General features: G+C 40.1%; 1 protein-coding gene across 7 annotated transcripts in view; it reads left to right on the top strand.

The window, feature by feature from the left end:
- Positions 1 to 18,720, top strand: part of MANBA (mannosidase beta) — a 126,316-nt gene that overhangs the window by 99,070 nt on the left and 8,526 nt on the right. For 4 of the 7 annotated variants that reach the window (XM_086406773.1, XM_086406772.1, XM_086406775.1 and 1 more), the window contains one exon: positions 9,355 to 9,499. The exons of 2 other annotated variants lie outside the window; for them this stretch is intronic. In XM_086406773.1, the coding sequence (XP_086262899.1) occupies positions 9,355 to 9,499 (145 nt within the window). Of the gene's footprint in view, positions 1 to 1,849; positions 3,798 to 9,354; positions 9,500 to 18,720 lie in introns of those variants that run through there. One more of the 7 variants, XM_086406774.1, reaches the window with a different exon arrangement.

Raw genomic sequence — 18,720 nt, 5'->3', positions numbered from 1 at the left:
TTCTGGTCAGCACAATTAAGCCAGAAAATGAAATAAAGGCATTCAAATTGGAAAGAAAGAAGTAAAAACTGTATTTGCAGATGCATGATCTTATATATATAGAAAACCATAAAAACTACCTAAAATCTATTAGAACCAGTAAATTAATTTAGCCACTTTGCAGGATATAGGATCAATATACAAATATCAATTGTATTTTAAGCAATAAGCAGTTTGAAAGTGAAATTTACTAAACAGAACCATCTACAATAGTAGCAAAAAGAATAAAATACTTTGGAATATATTTAACTGAAGAGATATAAGACTTGCACACTGAAAACTACAAAACATTAGTGATGGAAATTAAGGAAATGGGAAGACATTTTGTGTTAATGGATTGGAAGACTTACTACTGTTAAGAACTCCACAAACTGATTTACAGATTCAGCATAACTCCTATCAAAATTATACTACCATCTTTGGAAAAATGGGCAGAGTGATCCTAAGATTTATATAGAAATGCAAGGCACTCAGAACAGTCGAAACCATCTTGAAAAAGAACAAATTTGGAAGACACACTTCCTGCTTTTAAAACTTACTACAAAACCGTAGTAATCAAGGCACTGTGGTACTGACATAGGACAGACAGGGATTGATTGAATAGACTTGAGAGTCCAAAAATCAGCCCATCTATGGCCAACTGATTTTCTCCAAGGATGCTAAGATGACGAAATGGAGAAAGAATAGTGCTTTGAACAAATGGTGCTTGAATAACTGAATAACCACATGTCAAAGAATGAATTTAGACTTCCACCTCACACTATATACAAAAATGAACTTAAAATGGATTAAAGATCCAAATATATGAAACTCTTAGAAGAAAATATAGGTGTGGATCTTTGTGAATTTTGATTATGTAACAGTGTCTTAGATATGACATCAAAGCAGAAGCAACTGAAGAAAAAATTAAATTGGACTTCATCAAAATTAAAAACTTGTGTGTCAGAGGACACTATCACAGAAGTGAAAAGATAATCCATGAATTGGGAGAAAAAATTTACAAGTCATGTATCTAATAAGGGTCTAATGTCCAGAACATATTAAGAACTCTTACAACACAGTAATGAAGAAGACAACCTAATATACAAATGAGTGAAATATTTGAATAGACATTTGTCCAGTGAACTTGACCAGTAGGTACATGAGAAGATGCACAGTATGCCACTAGGAAAGTGCAAATCAAAACCACATGAGATACCACTCATATCCACTAGGATATCTGGAATTTAAAAAAAGAAAAAAGAGACAAATATTGGTTAAGTATATTGGTCAGTGTTTTCTAGAGAAATAGACCAAATATGATACATAGAGATAGATAGACAGAGGCTTCCCAGGTGGCCCTAGTGGTAAAGAACCCACCTGCCAATGCAGGAGACATAAGAGACTTGAGTTTGATCCCTGGGTCAGGAGGATCCCCGGGAGGAGGGCATGGCAACCCACTACAGTATTCTTGCCTGGAGAATCCCATGGGCAGAGGAGCCTGGTGGGCTACAGTCCATATGGTCGCAAAGAGTTGGGCAGAACTGAAGCGACTTAGCACATAGATATATAAAACAGGAAATTTATTATAGGAATTGTCTTAAATGATTACGGAGGCCAAGAAGTCTTACAGTCTGCCGTCTGCATGAAGGAAAACCAGGGAAGACTATGGTATAATTCAGCTCGAGGTCTGAGAACTGAGGCGCCATTGCTGTAAGATCTGGAGTCCCAGGGTCCAGTGACCAGGAACTCCAGTGTTGGGAGTTAGAGAAGCTGTGCCTCAGCTCAAGAGAGAGAATGCACCCTTCCTCTACTCTTTTGCTCTATCCAGGCCATTCAGCCACCTGTGATGACACTCACCCTCATTCATGAGGACCGACCTTCTTCGTCTATGGAATCACCAATAACATCTTCACAGACACACCTAGAAATAGTGTTTACCAGCCATGTGTGTGTGTGTGTGAGCTCAGTCCGACCCCTTGTGACCTGAGGAGGCATCCCCTAACCCAGTCAGATTCACACATAAAGTTATACCATCACGATAAGGATGTGGAGAAATTAGAACCTCAAATGGTTTGCTAGTGGGAATGTATTAATAAAATAGTACAGCTACTATGAAAAAGTTTGTCAGTGTCCCAAAAGTTAAAACAATTACCATAGGACACAGAAATTCTACTCTTAGGGATGTATCCAAGAAAATGGAAAACATATTCACCCAAAAAGCTCTGCCCCAAAGTTCATAATAGCTGAAAAGTTAAAACAATCTAAATGTGTATCAACCAATAAGTGGATACACAAAATGTGGCATATCCATGCAATGAAATAGTATCCAGCAGAATAAAAAGGTTTGAAGTACTGGTACATAGTCCAACATGGGTGAGCCTTGGAAACTTCAGGCTAACTGAAGGAAGTCAGTCACAAATTGTATTGTACGTATTGTGTTATACCACTTACATGAAACGTCCAGAATAGACAAATGTATGGAGACAGAAAGTGGATGAGTGGTTTCCAGAAGCAGAGGAGAGGGAAGAATGAGCAGTATAATACAGGAATAACACTGTATTAACCAGCACAGAATTTTGTGGGGGAGGATAATGAAAATATTCTGAAATTATGTAGTGGTAAGATTTGCACAACATGTGACTATACTAAAAACCAATGACTTGTAAACTGTAAAAGAGTAAGTTGTGTGGCATTAGTTATATCCAGTTTAAAAGTGGCTTTATAGGAAGACTGTTATTGTCAAGATAATTTTAAGTAAATATATCAGGAGAACTTATCACATGGCTACTCCTAGTTCCAAAGGCAGAGGTGTGGTTCTGAGCGTATAACCTAGGTATAACCCTACCAATCTGGAGGAAGGGGAGATAGGGGTTTTATACACAGCAACCTGTATCACAGTGGCATAGCTGGAATTGGAACCTAGGTCTTGCTGTCCTGGTCCCATTTCTTTTTCCCATGCCGTGTTTCTCTGAGGAGACTGATTTCCTAAGTGTAATCAAGTGAGCTGCTGAAAATAGGCATATTTCTAAAACTAAAATAAGATTTGTCTGCTAACAGTGGGACTGAGTAACCTAGAAAATGACTAAGCATTTATCCTTCTTATGTATAAAGACTGTTTTCTTTAGGAGAAAAATGCATGAATGTATAAATATGGGTACAATTTTTGAAGGTAAAGAGACAGTTGCAGAGATTTTTTTCCAGGCAAGTAGGATTATACAGTTTCCCTTTAAGATGGACAGTGGGCAATGGTCTTCTGCATTTTTATGAACAAAGGTGTCATTCATTAGCCCTAACTGGCACCCGCTGGTATGGATAAACCCAGATGCGTGTTCCAGGCATGGCACCAGCTGTCTGTGGAGGGTGCTCCAGGGTGCACATGACAGAACCCGGGGCCCTGAAGAGCCTTGGTGGTCACTTTCACATCAAGTTCTGGTGTGATCGGCTATGAGGTAGGGCTTACCTAGTGCTCTTTTCTTTTCATTCCTAGCAAGGCTTAGGAGTCCTGCTTGCCTTAAAATTTTTTTCTAAGTATAAAAGAATCGCTAATGCTTACTTATTAAGCCAGACAAGGTAAATGACAGCTCAGAAATGGTTAGATATATAGAAGTAAATATATTTTGCAAGTGATTCTGAGAGTTGGAGTAGTTTAGGGACTGAAAACTCAATGTTTGTAGGAGCCCAGCAGGTAATTTAAATGGATGAGAGTGTAAATATTGGGGATTGTGGCAAAATGGAGTATACACGCCTTGACTTAAGACACTAAACTATAATACCAACAACAATGAGAGACAAGAAGCACCTGCTTTGTGAGCCAATTAAAACCTGTGTGGGCTAAGCCCTGACTACAGGCTACTAGCTTATGGCAATCTCTCAAGTGGAACATAATAGAGCAGCATGCAACCAGGACTTTAAAATGTGTCATATATTGACACATTATATTGAAATTGTATTATCGCATTATTTTGTCATATATTGACATGTTATACGACATTATATTGTGATATATTGACAAGAGAGACAACACAAGAAGCAAAGAGATTAATTTGAACATAAAATGTTCTTAATTCTTGTATTTAAAGAAAAAGCTGCAAACCATTCAAATGCCTAATAATCACTGGAGAATGATTCCTCAAGCTATAACTATATAACCCTTTAAAGCACAGAGATATATAGAAAATGCCAGTGCGTCTCATGGAAGTGGTCATAGGTGAAAATTAACTGAGTAGAATACAAAACTGTAAATGCATGAGTTACAATCAGTTCAGTTCAGTTGCTTAGTTGTGTCTGACTCTTTGCGACCCCATGAATTGCAGCACGCCAGGCCTCCCTGTCCATCACCAACTCCTGGAGTTCACTCAAACTCACATCCATCGAGTCAGTGATGCCATCCAGCCATCTCATCCTCTGTCATCCCCTTCTCCTCCTGCCCCCAATCCCTCCTAGCATCAGAGTCTTTTCCAATGAGTCAATTCTTCACATGAGGTGGCCAAAGTACTGGACTTTCAGCTTGAGCATCATTCCTTCCAAAGAAATCCCAGGGCTGATCTCCTTCAGAATGGACTGGTTGGATCTCCTTGCAGTCCAAGGGACTCTCAAGAGTCTTCTCCAACACCACAGTTCAAAAGCATCAATTCTTCGGCGCTCAGCTTTCTTCACAGTCCAACTCTCACATCCATACATGACCACTGGAAAAACCATAGCCTTCACTAGACGGACCTTTGTTGGCAAAGTAATGTCTCTGCTTTTGAATATGCTATCTAGGTTGGTCATAACTTTCCTTCCAAGGAGTAAGCATCTTTTAATTTCATGGCTGCAGTCACCATTTGCAGTGATTTTGGAGCCCAAAAAAATAAAGTCTGACACTGTTTCCACTGTTTCCCCATCTATTTCCCATGAAGCTTAGTCATGTCAGATTCTTTGAGACCCCATGGACTGCAGCATGCCAGGCTTCCCTGTCCATCACTAACTCCCAGAGCTTACTCAGACTTATGTCCTTTGAGTCAGTGATGCCATCCAACCATCTCATCCTCTATCGTCCCCTTCTCTTCCCACCTTCAATCTTCCCCAGCATCAGGGTCTTTTCCAATGAGTCAGTTCTTCACATCAGGTGGCCAAAGTATTACAATATATGTTACAATATAATAAGTTATAATACATGTTAACAAAGATCTGAAAGAATTTGGATTGTTAAAAAAAAAAAAGTGTTGCTCTTTGTATTCCCCCTCCCCTGCCAAAAAGAAGCTTAAATTCACCTTGAAGAAAATGCAGGTCACCTCTACCAAAGCCATCAGTAAATCATCTAATCGTCCTTTGGATCAGATCTAACTAAGCATGAGCGTGACTGTTTCAATGAGTATGGCTTTGTCTTCAAAGCTTGTATTTTTGCCTGAAAGAGATGACCTAATTTCCTACTCTAGTGCACACTGATGTTTTGTTTCCCACCTCGAAATTCTGTTTTTCACTTCTCTCCTGTTCACCCTGTTTTCTAAACCTGGATGCAAGGAAAGAGATTCTAGTCCCAAACTTCTTGAATGACACCCCTCCTTCTCTTCTGCTTATGAGTCCGTGCGGAATGAAGTCCCGTAGCAGAATATTGCAGGTTCTTTGGCTCCCTTGGTGTATCAGGAATGGCTCAAACTTTGAAGACACTTCAGGTCCTGGGAGTTCCAGAATTGTAGGCCAGCACCCAAAGCAAAGTGTCCGTGGTTGCCATTTGATGCTTGTGCTCAGCCTGTCGGGGCTAGGCCAGAACTTTGGACTGTCTGGTGAACGGACTGCCTCTCTCTATATGTTACTCTTTGGTGTGATGAAGCCTTCCTTATCTTTTCCCATGACCCCTTCACACACAGTGCATAAAGCCTCTGATGATTGCTCAGGAATCTCAGGAGGAGAACAAGAAACTTCTCTTTCAGAGCCTCAGGTGTGCATGCTACCGGGCAGGGACTGCCTTGATTTTGTGCCCAGGGGGACACTTTTCACTTGGTTGGTGGGGACATTATTTGGGGGTCCAGGTAAGATATTATCAAATTTTAAAAACAAATACCAAGATTGCTTTCCATACTGACATGATGATGTGAGGTCTGTAGTGGGCATGGATTGTAATTGGTGTTGCCCTGCTTCTACTGAGATTTCATTTGCCTGCTTTATTTTCACTGAACTTTCTAAAAATTTTTCTGCAACAATGATTTTGATAACTCAACAAACATTTGAACATTTAATGAAAGAACTTGATTTCTCTGTGCATAGCTTTCCAGGCCTAGATGTAGATAACTCTCTGTCTTCTTTAGTTTAGCTCAGATAAGATCCTTATGTTTTATAAGGAACTTGTATAGACATCCCGAGTCCAGCTGTTACTCACCTGGGTATGGACTCTTTCATCACTAGAAATTGATGAGGTCGGATGAGAATTCAGGCAAGGCTTTGCTGGGATTTGTGCTGCAGCATGAGGGAGGGAAAACAAGTAACAGATGCCCTTGATTGCCTGGCTCCGAAAACGTGGGTGAGGATGGAGGCCGATTGGTGAGTTGGGCAGGAGGCATCGTTTAGGTGGTCTGCCCAGCCCCGTGGTGGTGCTGTGTGCAGAGATCATGTGTGGTACCCTGCTTTTCCTCCCAGCATCTCAGAAATGATAGTTGGTTGGTGGCCTTTTTGTATCTTATTGTTCATAATTTGCCCCAACTGTGCATGTGTGAGTAGGTTTTAGTCTCTTATTGTTTCTTTGTATTCTGTTGCTTGAGAAGACATTTGTTCAGAAGCCAGTACTGCAGTAAAGGGTCCCAGGTCTCAGCCTAGCTCATAATTGCAGATTAATTTGACTGTCATAGATCATAGCCCTTCAGCCTATTTTTCTATTTCACTCCTTGACTTAGTGATAGACTGATATATTCAGGTAGTATCCTGTGGTCCTTTTGAGCTGGCACCCTCCCCCTTCTCTTTGTGAGATTCTTACTTTCTTTGGAGTGTTCTTTGCCTGTTATCATTGCTGTGGTCCCAATGGTCTGCTTCCTAAATGGGAAAGGCATTTCTTTATCTGCTCACAGCTAGTATCATCTCTTGCCTAGAAGCTGGTAATAGATTTCTAAATGGTCTCCCTAAATCCACTCTAGTCTCTTGACTGCTTTTAGTGATCAGAGTCACCTGCTGGAAATGCGGGTCTGATCACTTCACCCTTTAGCTTAAAAGCTTTCTGTGACTTCCAGTTGCCTTTAGGATGCATTCCAAACCTTCCCTTGCTCCCAGCTTTCTGGGCTCAGGCTGCTTTGCCTTCTTGCAGTTCTCTGCTGTGCATCCTCCTTTCATCATGCGTGTCCCCTCTGGCTGCAGAATTCTGCCCCTTTTCTTTTCTTTCTCCTTTGAGGCCAATTCCACTGCTCAGCTAGACCCATCTCCCCTCCTGTTCAGGCTCCTAACATCGTGTACCTCTCTTTCTTAGCCTTCATGACTGTTCAAAGTTTCCATATAGTTGTGTGATTCTTCGGGTAAGGCCTGTCTTCTATACTAGTCAGTAAGCTCCAGAAGGATGGGCTGTTTCTTTTTTGCTGGGTGAGTGGCTTACCCTTAACAGCATGTAATATGTAATGTAGGTACTTATTAAATATGTATTGAATGGCCATTGGGTTTCCCTTTGCTTTACCCTTCTGGAGTGTTACAGCTCTGCCTCATGTAAGTTCTGACTTCATCTGTGACTTCCTCCCCAGCCACCCCTCCTCTGTCTAAAGGTGTTACCCTCACTGGAGCTTTTCTCAGTTTTTAGGAAGGTCTCTGAGCTTAGTCTTCCAGTGGCCATATGTGCGTCCCTCTTTTTCCTCTTCTGTGAAATCCCAGGCCCTACTCTAAGATTGTCCTTTTCCTTGAAGCTCTGTCTCTCCAGGCTCTCCTTGGTGACCTCTCCTCTGAGCCTGCTGACCTTCTCTTTGTGAGCCTTGCCGAACTACAGCTCCAAGCTAAGAGATGTGATACTTGCAATGTCAGTAACAGCAGCAGTAAAGGAGACTGGGTTTTCAGTGATGATGACAGTAATTAAGGGTTCTATAGGAAGTTCTTTTGTGCCTCTTAAACAAGAACTAAATTTACTCGTCTCTTTGTTGCAGTGTTACCATCTGTTCTGCTATGACGAAGGAACTGCACTCATAAGTTTTACGTTATCAAAGTCATGCTATAAAAACAATTGCTTGACTAGAAAAAAAGGGGTTAGGAATTTGACAATATCAGTCATAATAAAGTTTTTTTTTTCCTACAGATTTTTTTTAATAAAGTATTTTCTTTATAGTCACAAAGTGAAAGTGAAAGTCGCTCAGTTGTGTCCGACTCTGTGACTCCATGGACTATACAGTCCATGGAATTCTCCAGGCCAGAGTACTGGAGTGGCTAGCCTTTCCCAGTAGCCACAAACGTGTTAGTAAAACTGCTCACTGCCTGAAACTTAGTATCTGACTCCATAAAGCATTGGCTCTGTTTCTGTTTTCTGGAGTCTTTGTTTTCTGTCATTGCCCCCACCATCAGTGGCAGAGAACTTTTACACCATCCTATTTCCATGATTACCCATTGTTATGATAAACCAAACACCATGCTTCCCCCCAAACCTAGCCATTATAAATAAGAGCTCATAGGGTTGGTCCCAGATCTAGTATAATAATGGTATATAGAATGCTAATTAAATTCCCCTATTTCTTCAAGCCTCTTATTTTTCTCGGATCTAGACAGCGTACCTCAAACAAAAACACCTGTGTAGGTTTTGTTTTTGTCTGGCAATGGATTAAGCTTCTCTTTTTTTGAAAAATCGAGTTCTAGTTGATTTACAATGTTGTGGGTATCTGGTGTATAGCAAAGTCATCCAGTTATACATGTACATGTTCTTTTTCATCGTTTCTGTTACGTTTACCACAGGATATTGAATATAGTTCCCTGTGCTATTGTTGTTGTTGTGTTCGTTGCTCAGTTGTGCCCGACTCTTTGTGACCCTGTGGACTGTAGCCTGCCGGGCTCCTCTGTCCATGGAATTCTCCAGGCAAGAATACTGGAGTGGGTAGCTGTTCCCTTCTCTAGCAGATCTTCATGACCCAGGGATTGAACTTGGGTCCCCTGCATCACAAGCAGGTTCTTTACTGTCTGTGCAACCAGGGAAGCCCCCCTGTGCTATACAGAAGGACTTTTTTGTTTTTAAATCCATTCTAAATGTAATAGTGTGCATCTACTAATGCCAAACTCCCAATTCAACCCCACCCCCGCCCCTTGGCAGCCACAGGCCGGTTCTCTGTATCTGTGAGTCTGCTTCTGTTTCATAGATAAGTTCGTTTGGAAACACCTGTGTTTTACCGTTTTCCCCTGAATCAGGTGATGCAGGCCCAGTGTGTCAAAACAGAAACTGAATTCTACCGTCGCAGTCGCAGCGAGATAGTGAATGGAAAAGGGCACACCATGGGGGCGCTTTATTGGCAGCTCAATGACATCTGGCAGGCTCCTTCCTGGTCTTCTCTAGGTGAGTGTTTTAGCATTCTTTGTGTGTGAGAGAAAAAGCCAAACCTGTGGGGAGAGGCGCTGAGGCAGCATAGAGCTGGAGGCGGCCAGTGAACCCAAACAGGACTCCAGGGAGGGGAGGCTGTTCAGCTGCCAGTCTCTGACCTCCGGCCACCTCTCCCACCTTCACAACCTTTGGGGAGCCCGAGAGGCAGACTCACTGTGAGTTCTGTTCTGTGCGGTCACAAAAGCAGGCAAATGAGGGGATAGATTCGTGTGTGAATATCTCAGCCACGTGTGTGCGTGCTCAGCTGCTTCAGTCGTGTCTGACTCTGTATGGCGCTATAGATTGTAGCCCGCCAGGTTCCTCTGTCCATGGGATTCTCCAGACAAGAATCCTGGAGTGGGTTGCCATGCCCTCCTCCAGGGTATCTTCCCTACCCAGGGATCGAACCCATGTCTCATACATCTCCTGCATGGACAGGTGGGTTCTTTACCATTAGGGCCACCTGGGAAGCCCCGCTCTCAGCTTCTTCTCATTGTTGCTTAGAATTTTGAATTTATTTAAGAGGACTTCCCAGGACAAAAGGAGATTTACATAAGCACCTCTTCTGTTCAGGAGAATTCAACTGTGGGAAAGTCTAACCCAGCTAAGCGTTAAAAATGTCCCTTTACTACTGATTCCCCTCTAAGCTCACCCGATCATCTTTATTTTGCCCTGTTTGTCTCTTGAGGGGAAAGGGAGTCAAGTCAGAAGTACAAGTAGGAAGGGTTGTCAGTTGGACCTGTTCAGTTGAGCAACAGGTGAGATGGCTGACATGGTACTTGCAGTTTGAATTATTTTGTTTATTTTGGTGCATTAAAAAAATTAAGGTGTAGTAATGAATCACTAGAGGTGATTTGAAGCCAAGTTCAGTTAATGATATGAACAAAAGTTTTGGGTCAAAAATGAGGCAAAGTCATAAAATAAAAGGGTGGTTTTGCTGGGTGAGGCTCTTGAGCCGTGAATGCAGATCATGGGGTTTTTTCCCCACATGTTTCGATGAATGCTCATCTCCTGTGGGGAACTGCAATCTTGGACAGGTTTCCCTGATCAGCCTCTTTATCAATATCAACCAGAGAAAGGGTATTGAATGAGAATCGGGGTAGATCGGAGAAGGCAATGGCACTCCACTCCAGTACTCTCGCTTGGAAAATCCCACGACAGAGGAGCCTGGTAGGCTGCAGTCCATGAGGTCTCGAAGAGTCAGACACAACTAAGCGACTTCACTTTCACTTTTCACTTTCATGCCTTGGAGAAGGAAATGGCAACCCACTCCAGTGTTCTTGCCTGGAGAATCCCAGGGACGGGGGAGCCTGGTGGGCTGCCGTCTATGGGGTCGCACAGAGTCGGACACGACTGAAGCGACTTAGCAGCAACAGCAGCATCAGCAGCAGCAGGGGTAGATGCTAGCAAAATAGCCTCTCTGGGATGCTTAAACTGGACAGAGAGATATTGTTCAGAGACACTAGGAGCCCGACCCTGCTTCCTGTCTATGAATGAGGTGGTGTCTTCTGGAGTTCAGTTCAGTTTAGGAAATGGGAGAGCTCAGGCTTATAACTCTTCCCTTAAATGACTCTGTGTTTTTCAGAAAGGATATAAGAGTATGATGTTAGAGTAAGAATTTTCCTGCTTTCTAAACTTTGGCAGGTCAGTGCTTTCGAGGAGAGGGTCACCATCTCTCGGAGGTGTCACTGTTTAGTAACGGAAGTGTGTATCACTGACTTTTTGCTTCAATTGCTGTTCTGATTGTCGTTTGTTTTTGGCCTCCATGGCTGGAATCTCATGTTTGAATTCTTTTCCGTGTAATGGATGTCCTAATGAGAGCGTGTAAGTTATCTCAGGTTTGAGTCTTTTCCATTTATGGGAAAACGTTCTAGAGCTTTCTATGTTCTAGTTCATTTCATAGTTCTAATTTGATAGGCCTCCGTCCCTTTCCCCCTTGTTATTTTTAAGGGGAAATACTAAGAGTTGGAATTGAAGTACTGGAGAGTCAAAATTTTGCAAAACCTAAAGAAATTAGTTCTAGCTGAACCTCAAGACTGTGTTCCTCCGTTTCAACAGCTTGCACTGGTGAATTCTGAAAGTGACACCCATTCTCTCCCCCTCTCCCCATCGCCTCCCTGTCTCTCACTGTATACCTCTCTCTGAAGTTGTTCGATGCAGCGTTTCATGAATAAGAAGAGGCGTGTTGAAAGAGTTTAGTTTGTGGGTTTAGCGTACTGCACATGCCAACAAGGCACAAGATTCTGAAGGTTCTTGATGGCTTCTAACTGTACTTTAGGAACTGCCATTAATTGTCATGAGTTTGGGTGTTCCCCCGTCAGTCTGACCCTACCAGACGTATTTGTGATTGCTGTTGTTTTGTTTCACTCAGAGGATTTGTGCCTATGGAAAAAAGAGACTTTGAGTTTTAAGTAACTTTATTTTTTTTAATTAACTTTATTATTTATCTATTAATAAAAATAGGTAAAAAGAGGTATAGTTGGTCTACAATTAATTTCAGGTATACAATATAGTGATTCTAAATTTTATAGATTATACTCCCTTGAAAGTTCTAAGGTACTGTCTGTATTCCCTGTGCTCTACAGTATAGCCTTGTAGCTGATTTATTTTATACATAGTCGTTTGTACTTCTTAAACTCCTATGCCAATCTTGCATTTGCCTCCTTCCCTCTCCCCACCTATAACCAATAGTTCGTTCTCTATATCTGTGAGTCTGTTTCTCTTCTGTTATATTCATCCATTTGTTTTATTTTCTAGACTACACGTATAAGTGATAACATGGATTATTTGTCTTTCTCTTTGTGATGTATTTCATTAAGCATAATACCCCTCCCCCCCCCCCAGGCCCATTCATGTTGTTGCAAATGGCAAAATTTCATACTTTTTAATGGGCATCTAATACTCCATTGCATATGTATGTATATCTACATCTGTCTATACATATACCACGTCTTTTTAAAAAATTTATTTTTAACTGAAGGATAATTCCTTTACAATATTGCATTGGTTTCTGCCATACATCAATATGATTTAGTCATAGCTGTACATATGTCCCCTCCCTCTGAAACTCTCCCACCCCTCTAGGTTATTACAGAGCCTTGGTTTGAATTCCCTGAGTCGCACAGAAAATCCCCATTGGCTGTCTATTTTACATATGGTAGTATATACGCTTCCACACTACTCCATTCGTCCCACCCTCTCCTCCTTCCCCCTGCACACACGTCCATTCGTCTGTTCTCTGTGTCTGCATCTCCATTTCTGCCCTGAAAGCAGGTTCGTCAGTACCGTCTTTCTAGACTCCATATGTATGCATTAATAGACGATATTGGGCTTCCCCGGTGGCTCAGATAGTAAAGAATCTGCCTGCAATGCAGAGATACAGATTCAATCCCTGGGTTGAGAAAATTCCTGGAGAATGGAATGGTAACCCGCTCCAGTATTCTTGCCTTGAGAGTTCCATGGACAGAGGAGCCCGGTGGGCTACAGGAGCTGCAGAGTCGGACACGACTGAGCGACTAACACTTTCACTTTCTTTTCAGACAATACATTTCTCTTTCTGACTTACTTCAGCCTGTATGATAGGTTCTAGGTTCGCCCATTTCATTAGAACTGACTCAAATGAGTTCCTTTTTATGGCTTGGTAATATTCCATTGTGTTTATGTACCACAGTTTCTTTATCGAGTCACCTGTCAATGGACATCTAGATTGCTTCCATGCCCTAGCTATTGTAAATAGTGCTTGGGGATACATGTGTCTTTTTCAGTTTTGGTTTCCGCAGGGTATAGGCCTTTTAGTGGGATTGCTGGGTTGATGGTAGTTTTAGCCCTTGTTTTTTTTAAGGGGTCTCCATACCATCTTCCATAGTGGCTGTATCAATTTACATTCCCATCAGCAGGGCAAGAGGGTTCCTTTTTGTCCATACCCTCTCCAGCACCTGTTATTTGTGGATTTTTTGATGATGGCCATTCTGACCATCATATCTCATTGTAAGGTGATTTCTCATTGTAGTTTTAATTTGCATTTCTCTGATAATGAGTGATGTTGAACATCTTTTCATGTGTTTATTAGTCATCTATATCTTTAGAGAAAAATCTGTTTAGGTCTGCCCACTTTTTGGCTGGGTTGTTTTGTTTTTCTGGTATTGGGTTGTATGAGCTGCATCTATATTTTGGAAATTAATCCTTTGTCAGTTGTTTCACTTGATGTATTTTTCTCCCATTCTGAGGGTTGTCTTTTCATCTTGTTTATAGTTTCCTCTGCTGTTCAGAAGCCACCACATCTTCTTTATTCACTCATCTATTGATTGATACTTGGATTACTTACACACCTTTGTTGCTATAAACAATGCTGCAGTGAACAATGGGGTACGTGTATCTTTTGAATTAGTGTTTTTGTTTTCTTTGAATATATACCTAGAAGTGGAATTGACAGATTTTATGATAGTTCTATTTTTAGTTTTTCTGAGTCACTTCCAAGTTGATTTTCATAATGGACACATCAATTTACATTCCCACCAACAGTGTAGGAGGGTTCCCTTTTGCTCCACATTCTTGCCACTGTTTACTTGTGATTGTTTTGATGATAGCCATTCTGACAGGTGTGAGGTGATACTTTCATTGTGGTATTGATTGGCATCCCTTATGATCAATGATGTTGAGCATCTTTTCATATGCATGTTGGCCATCCGTATTTCTTCTTTTGAAAAAACTCTATTCAGGTCTCCTCCCAATTTTTTTGATTGAGTTATTTGTTTTGTTTTGTTTTTTTTCTATATTGAGCTGTATGGGCTGTTTATATATTTTGTATGCTGCTGCTGCTGCTGCTGCTGCTAAGTCGCTTCAGTCGTGTCCGACTCTGTGCGACCCCATAGATGGCAGCCCACCAGGCTCCGCTGTCCCTGGGATTCCCAAGCAAGAAAACTGGAGTGGGTTGCCATTTCCTTCTCCAATGCATGAAAGTGAAAAGTGAAAGTGAAGTCACTCAATTGTGTCCGACTCTTAGCGACCCCATGGACTGCAGCCCACCAGGCTCCTCCATCCATGGGATTTTCCAGGCAAGAGTACTGGAGTGAGGTGCCATCGCCTTCTCCAATAGTTTGTATATTAACCCCTTAATGGTCGCATCATTTGCAAATATTTTCTCCCAATCAATACACTGTCTTTTCATTTGGTTTATGGTTTCCCTTGCTGTGTGAATGTTTTTAAGTTTAATTAGGTCTGTTTGCTTATTTTGGCTTGTGTTTCTTTTGCCTTAGGAGGCAGTTCCAAAAATATATTGCTACGATTTGTGTTGGAGTATTCTGCCTGTGTTTTCCTCTAGGAGTTCTATGGTTTCTGATCTTACATTTAGGCTCTTAATCCAGTTTGAATTTATTTTTGTAAATGATGTGAGAAAATGTTCTAATTTCATTTTTAATTTCTTCTTTCTCAAGATTGTTTTCACTACTTGGGGTCTTTTGTGTTTCCATACAAATTTTAGGAATATTTGTTGTAGTTTTGTGAAATATGCCAGTAGTATTTTGATACAGATTGCATTGAATCTGTGATTGCCTTGAGTAGTATGGTCATTCTAACAATATGAGACCTATCCATGAGCAAAGTATCTCTGCATTGGTTTGTGTTGTCTGCAGTTGGTTTCATCAGTGTCTTATGTTTTCTGGGTACAGGTCTTTTCCCTCCTTAGATTTATTCCTGGGTCCTTTATTCTTTTTGATGTGGCTTCCCTGATAGCTCAGATGGTAAAGAATCTGCCTGCAATGCAGGACACCCAGGTTCAATCCCTGGGTCGGGAAGATTCCCTGGAAAAGGGAATGGCAACGCACTCCAGTATTCTTTTCTGGAGAATTCCATGCCCAGACTATGGGGTCACAAAGAGTCAGACACGACTGGGCGACTAACACTTTCACTTTCGTTTTATTCTTTTTGATGTGAAGGTAGATGGGATTGCATCCTTAATTTCTCTCTTATAGTTTGTTGTTAGTATATAGAAATTCAACAAATTTCTGTAGGTTAATTTTGTATTCTGCATCTTTACCAAGGTCATTGATGAGCTCTACTAGATTTTGATGCTGTCTTTAGGATTTTCTTAGTATCATGTCATGTGCAAACGGTCACAGTTTTCCTTCCTTTCCAGTTTGAATTCTTTTTCTTTTTGTCTGCTGTGGCTAGAGCTTTCAGTACTGTGTTGAATAAAACTGGGCATCCTTGTCTTGTTGATCTTAGAGGAAGTACTTTCAGTTTTTCACTGTTGAGTATGGTGTTAGCTGTCTGCTTATATATAGCCTTTGTTATGTTGAAGCATGTTCCCTCTACATCCACTTTGTGAAGTTTTGTTTTTTTTTTATTTTATCATAAGTGGATGTTGAACTATTTCAGAAACTTTTCTGGATACATGGAGATGATCATAAGGTTTTCCCCCTGGTTTTGGAATCACGTTGATGCTGGCCCCATGGATGAGTTCAGAGCATTCCTTCCTCTTCCATTTTCTGGAAGAGTTTGAGAAGGATTGGTATTAATTTTTCTTTGATGTTTGGTAGAATTCACCAGTGAAGTCATGTGGTCCTGGACTTTTATTTTTTGGAGGCTTTTGGTTACTGATTCAGTCTCCTTAGAAGTAATTGATCTGTTAAGATTTTTTTTAAAAAATCTTTTCGTGATTCAGTCTTGGAAGTTTATATGTTTCCAGGAATTTATCCATTTCTTCTAGCTTGTCCAATTTGTTGGTGTATAGTTGTTCATACTAATCTCTTATGCTTTGTACTTCTTTAGTTTTAGTTGTAGTGTCTCTTTCATTTCTGACTTTATTGATTAGACCTCTTTTTTTGATGATAAGTCTGGCTATAATTTTATCAATTTTGTTTATCTTTTCAAAGAACCAGATCTTGGTTTCATTGATTGTTTCTATTTTTTAAAGTCTCTATTTTGCTTATTTCTGCTCTGATCTTTATTATATTTTTCCTTCTACTAAGTTTGGGTTTTGTTTGCTTCTCTTTTTCTAAGTTCCTTTAGGTGTAGGGTCAGGTTGTTTATTTGTAATTTTCCTTGTTTTCTGAGCTAAGTTTGTATCACTAAAATTTCCCTCTTAGAACTGCTTTTGCTGCATCCAATAGATTTTGGGTCATTGTGTTTTTGTTCTCATTTGTTTCCATGTATTTTGATGATCCTTTGAGTTTCTTTGGTGACCCATTGGTTGTTTAGTAACATGTTGCTTAGCTTCCATGTTAGTGTTTTTTGCAGTGTTTTTTTTTCTTTCCTTGTGGTTGAGTTCTGAGTCTCATAGGCTTGTGGTTGAAAAACATGCTTGATATGGTTTCAGTTTTCTTAAATTTATTGAATATTGTTTTGTGGTACATCATGTGGTTCATCCTAGAAAATATTCCTTGTACATTTGGATCAAATGTGTATTCTGCTGATTTGGATGGAATATTCTGTATCCGTCCATTTTATCTAATGTGTTTCCTGAGTGATTTTCTATCTGGATGATCTGTCCACTGATATGAGTGGGGTGTTAAATTCCCCTACTCTTATTATGTTACTGTCAATTTCTCCCTTTATGTCTATTAATATTTGCTTTATGTATATAGCATTCTTTTATATATAGGTGCATATCCATTTACAGTTATTACATATTCTTAGATTGATCCCTTGATCATTATATCACATCCTTCTTTGTCACTTATCACATCTTTGTTTTAATGTCTATTCTGTCTGATATATTAATAAATATTGGCATCTGGCTTTTTCTGATTTATATTTGCATGGAATACTTTTTTCAATCCCCTCACTTTCAGTTCTGTGTATGTGTTTTGATCTGAAGTGTGTCTCCTATAGGTAGCATATATATGGGTTTTGTTTTTGTGTCCATTCAGCCACTCTGCATCTTTTGATTGGAGCATTTAGTCCATTAGTATTTAATTACTGATAGGTATGTACTTCTATTTTGTTCATTGTTTGGGGGTTATTTTTGTAGTTCTTTTTAGTTCCTGTCCTTTTCCCTTCCCTGTTGATTTGATGACTATCTTTAGTTATGTTTGGATTCCCTTATTTTTGATGTTTATCAATTGTAGATTTCTGGTTTGTGATTACCATGCAGCTTATATATAGCAATCTATATATAGTGTAATGCAATTTATGGGATTATTTTAAGCTGATGATCTCTTAATTTCAAACATTTTTAACAACCCTGCATTTTTACTCCCCCACCCTTGTCATGATTATTGTTTTTAGTTTCATATTTTACATCTGTTTGTGTATCTCTTAACTAATTATTATGGATATAGATGATTTTTACTGCTTTTCTCTTTTAACTTTCCTGATAGGTTTGAAAATGGTTGATTTACTACCTAATATTTGCCTTTATTAATGAGCTTTTTCCTTTCATAATTTTCATGTTTCTACTTGTAGCCTTTTCTTTTTCACTTAGAGAAATCCCTTTACCATTTGTTATGAAGCTGGTTTGCTGGTGCTCAGCACCTTTATAGCTTTTGCTTCTCTGCAAACCTGGGGGCTTCTTTATCAAATCTGAATGAAAGCCTTGCTGAGTAGAGTGTTCTTGTTTGTAGGTTTTCCCCTTTCATCACTTAAAATTTATTGTGCGCTCCCATCTGGCCTGCAGAGCTGCTGGAAGGCAGTTGATGGCCTCACTGGAGTTCCTTTGTATATAACTTATTGCTTTTCCCTTGTTTTTTAATATTGCTTCTTTAACTTTAATTTTTGCCATTTTAATTACAGTGTATCTTGGTGTGGACCTCTATGAGTTGATCCTATCTATGTTCCAGGACCTAGATGTCTATATCTCTTCCCAAGTTAAGGAAATTTTCAACTATTGGGTCTTCAAATATGTTCTCTGTCCCTTTCTCTCTTCTTCTGGGACCATATAATGTGAATATTAGTTCCCTTGATGTTGTACCAGAGATCTCTTAAACTCTATTTTCTTTTTACTCTTTTTTTTTTCTGTTCGGCTTCAGCAATTTCCTCTGCTCTGTCTTCCTTCTCCCTGATCCATTCCTCTGTATCATTTAATCTACTGTTGATTTCTTCTAGTGTATTTTTCATTTCACTTGTATTTTTTGTCTCTGCTTAGTTCTTCATATCTTCTAACTCTATGTTAAACTTCTCACCGTGTTCATCCATTCTTCTCCCGTGTTCTTTGATCATTGTTGTGATCATTACCCTGAACTCTTTCTCAGGTAGTTTGC

This window comes from Bos grunniens, chromosome 6 (genome assembly GCF_055505025.1).
Source record: "Bos grunniens cultivar Pamir isolate PY7600 chromosome 6, Bosgru_T2T1.0, whole genome shotgun sequence".
Classification (NCBI taxonomy): Eukaryota; Metazoa; Chordata; class Mammalia; order Artiodactyla; family Bovidae; genus Bos; species Bos grunniens.
The sequence above is the reverse complement of the archived record's forward strand: the minus strand, read 5'-3'. Positions and strand labels throughout refer to the sequence as shown.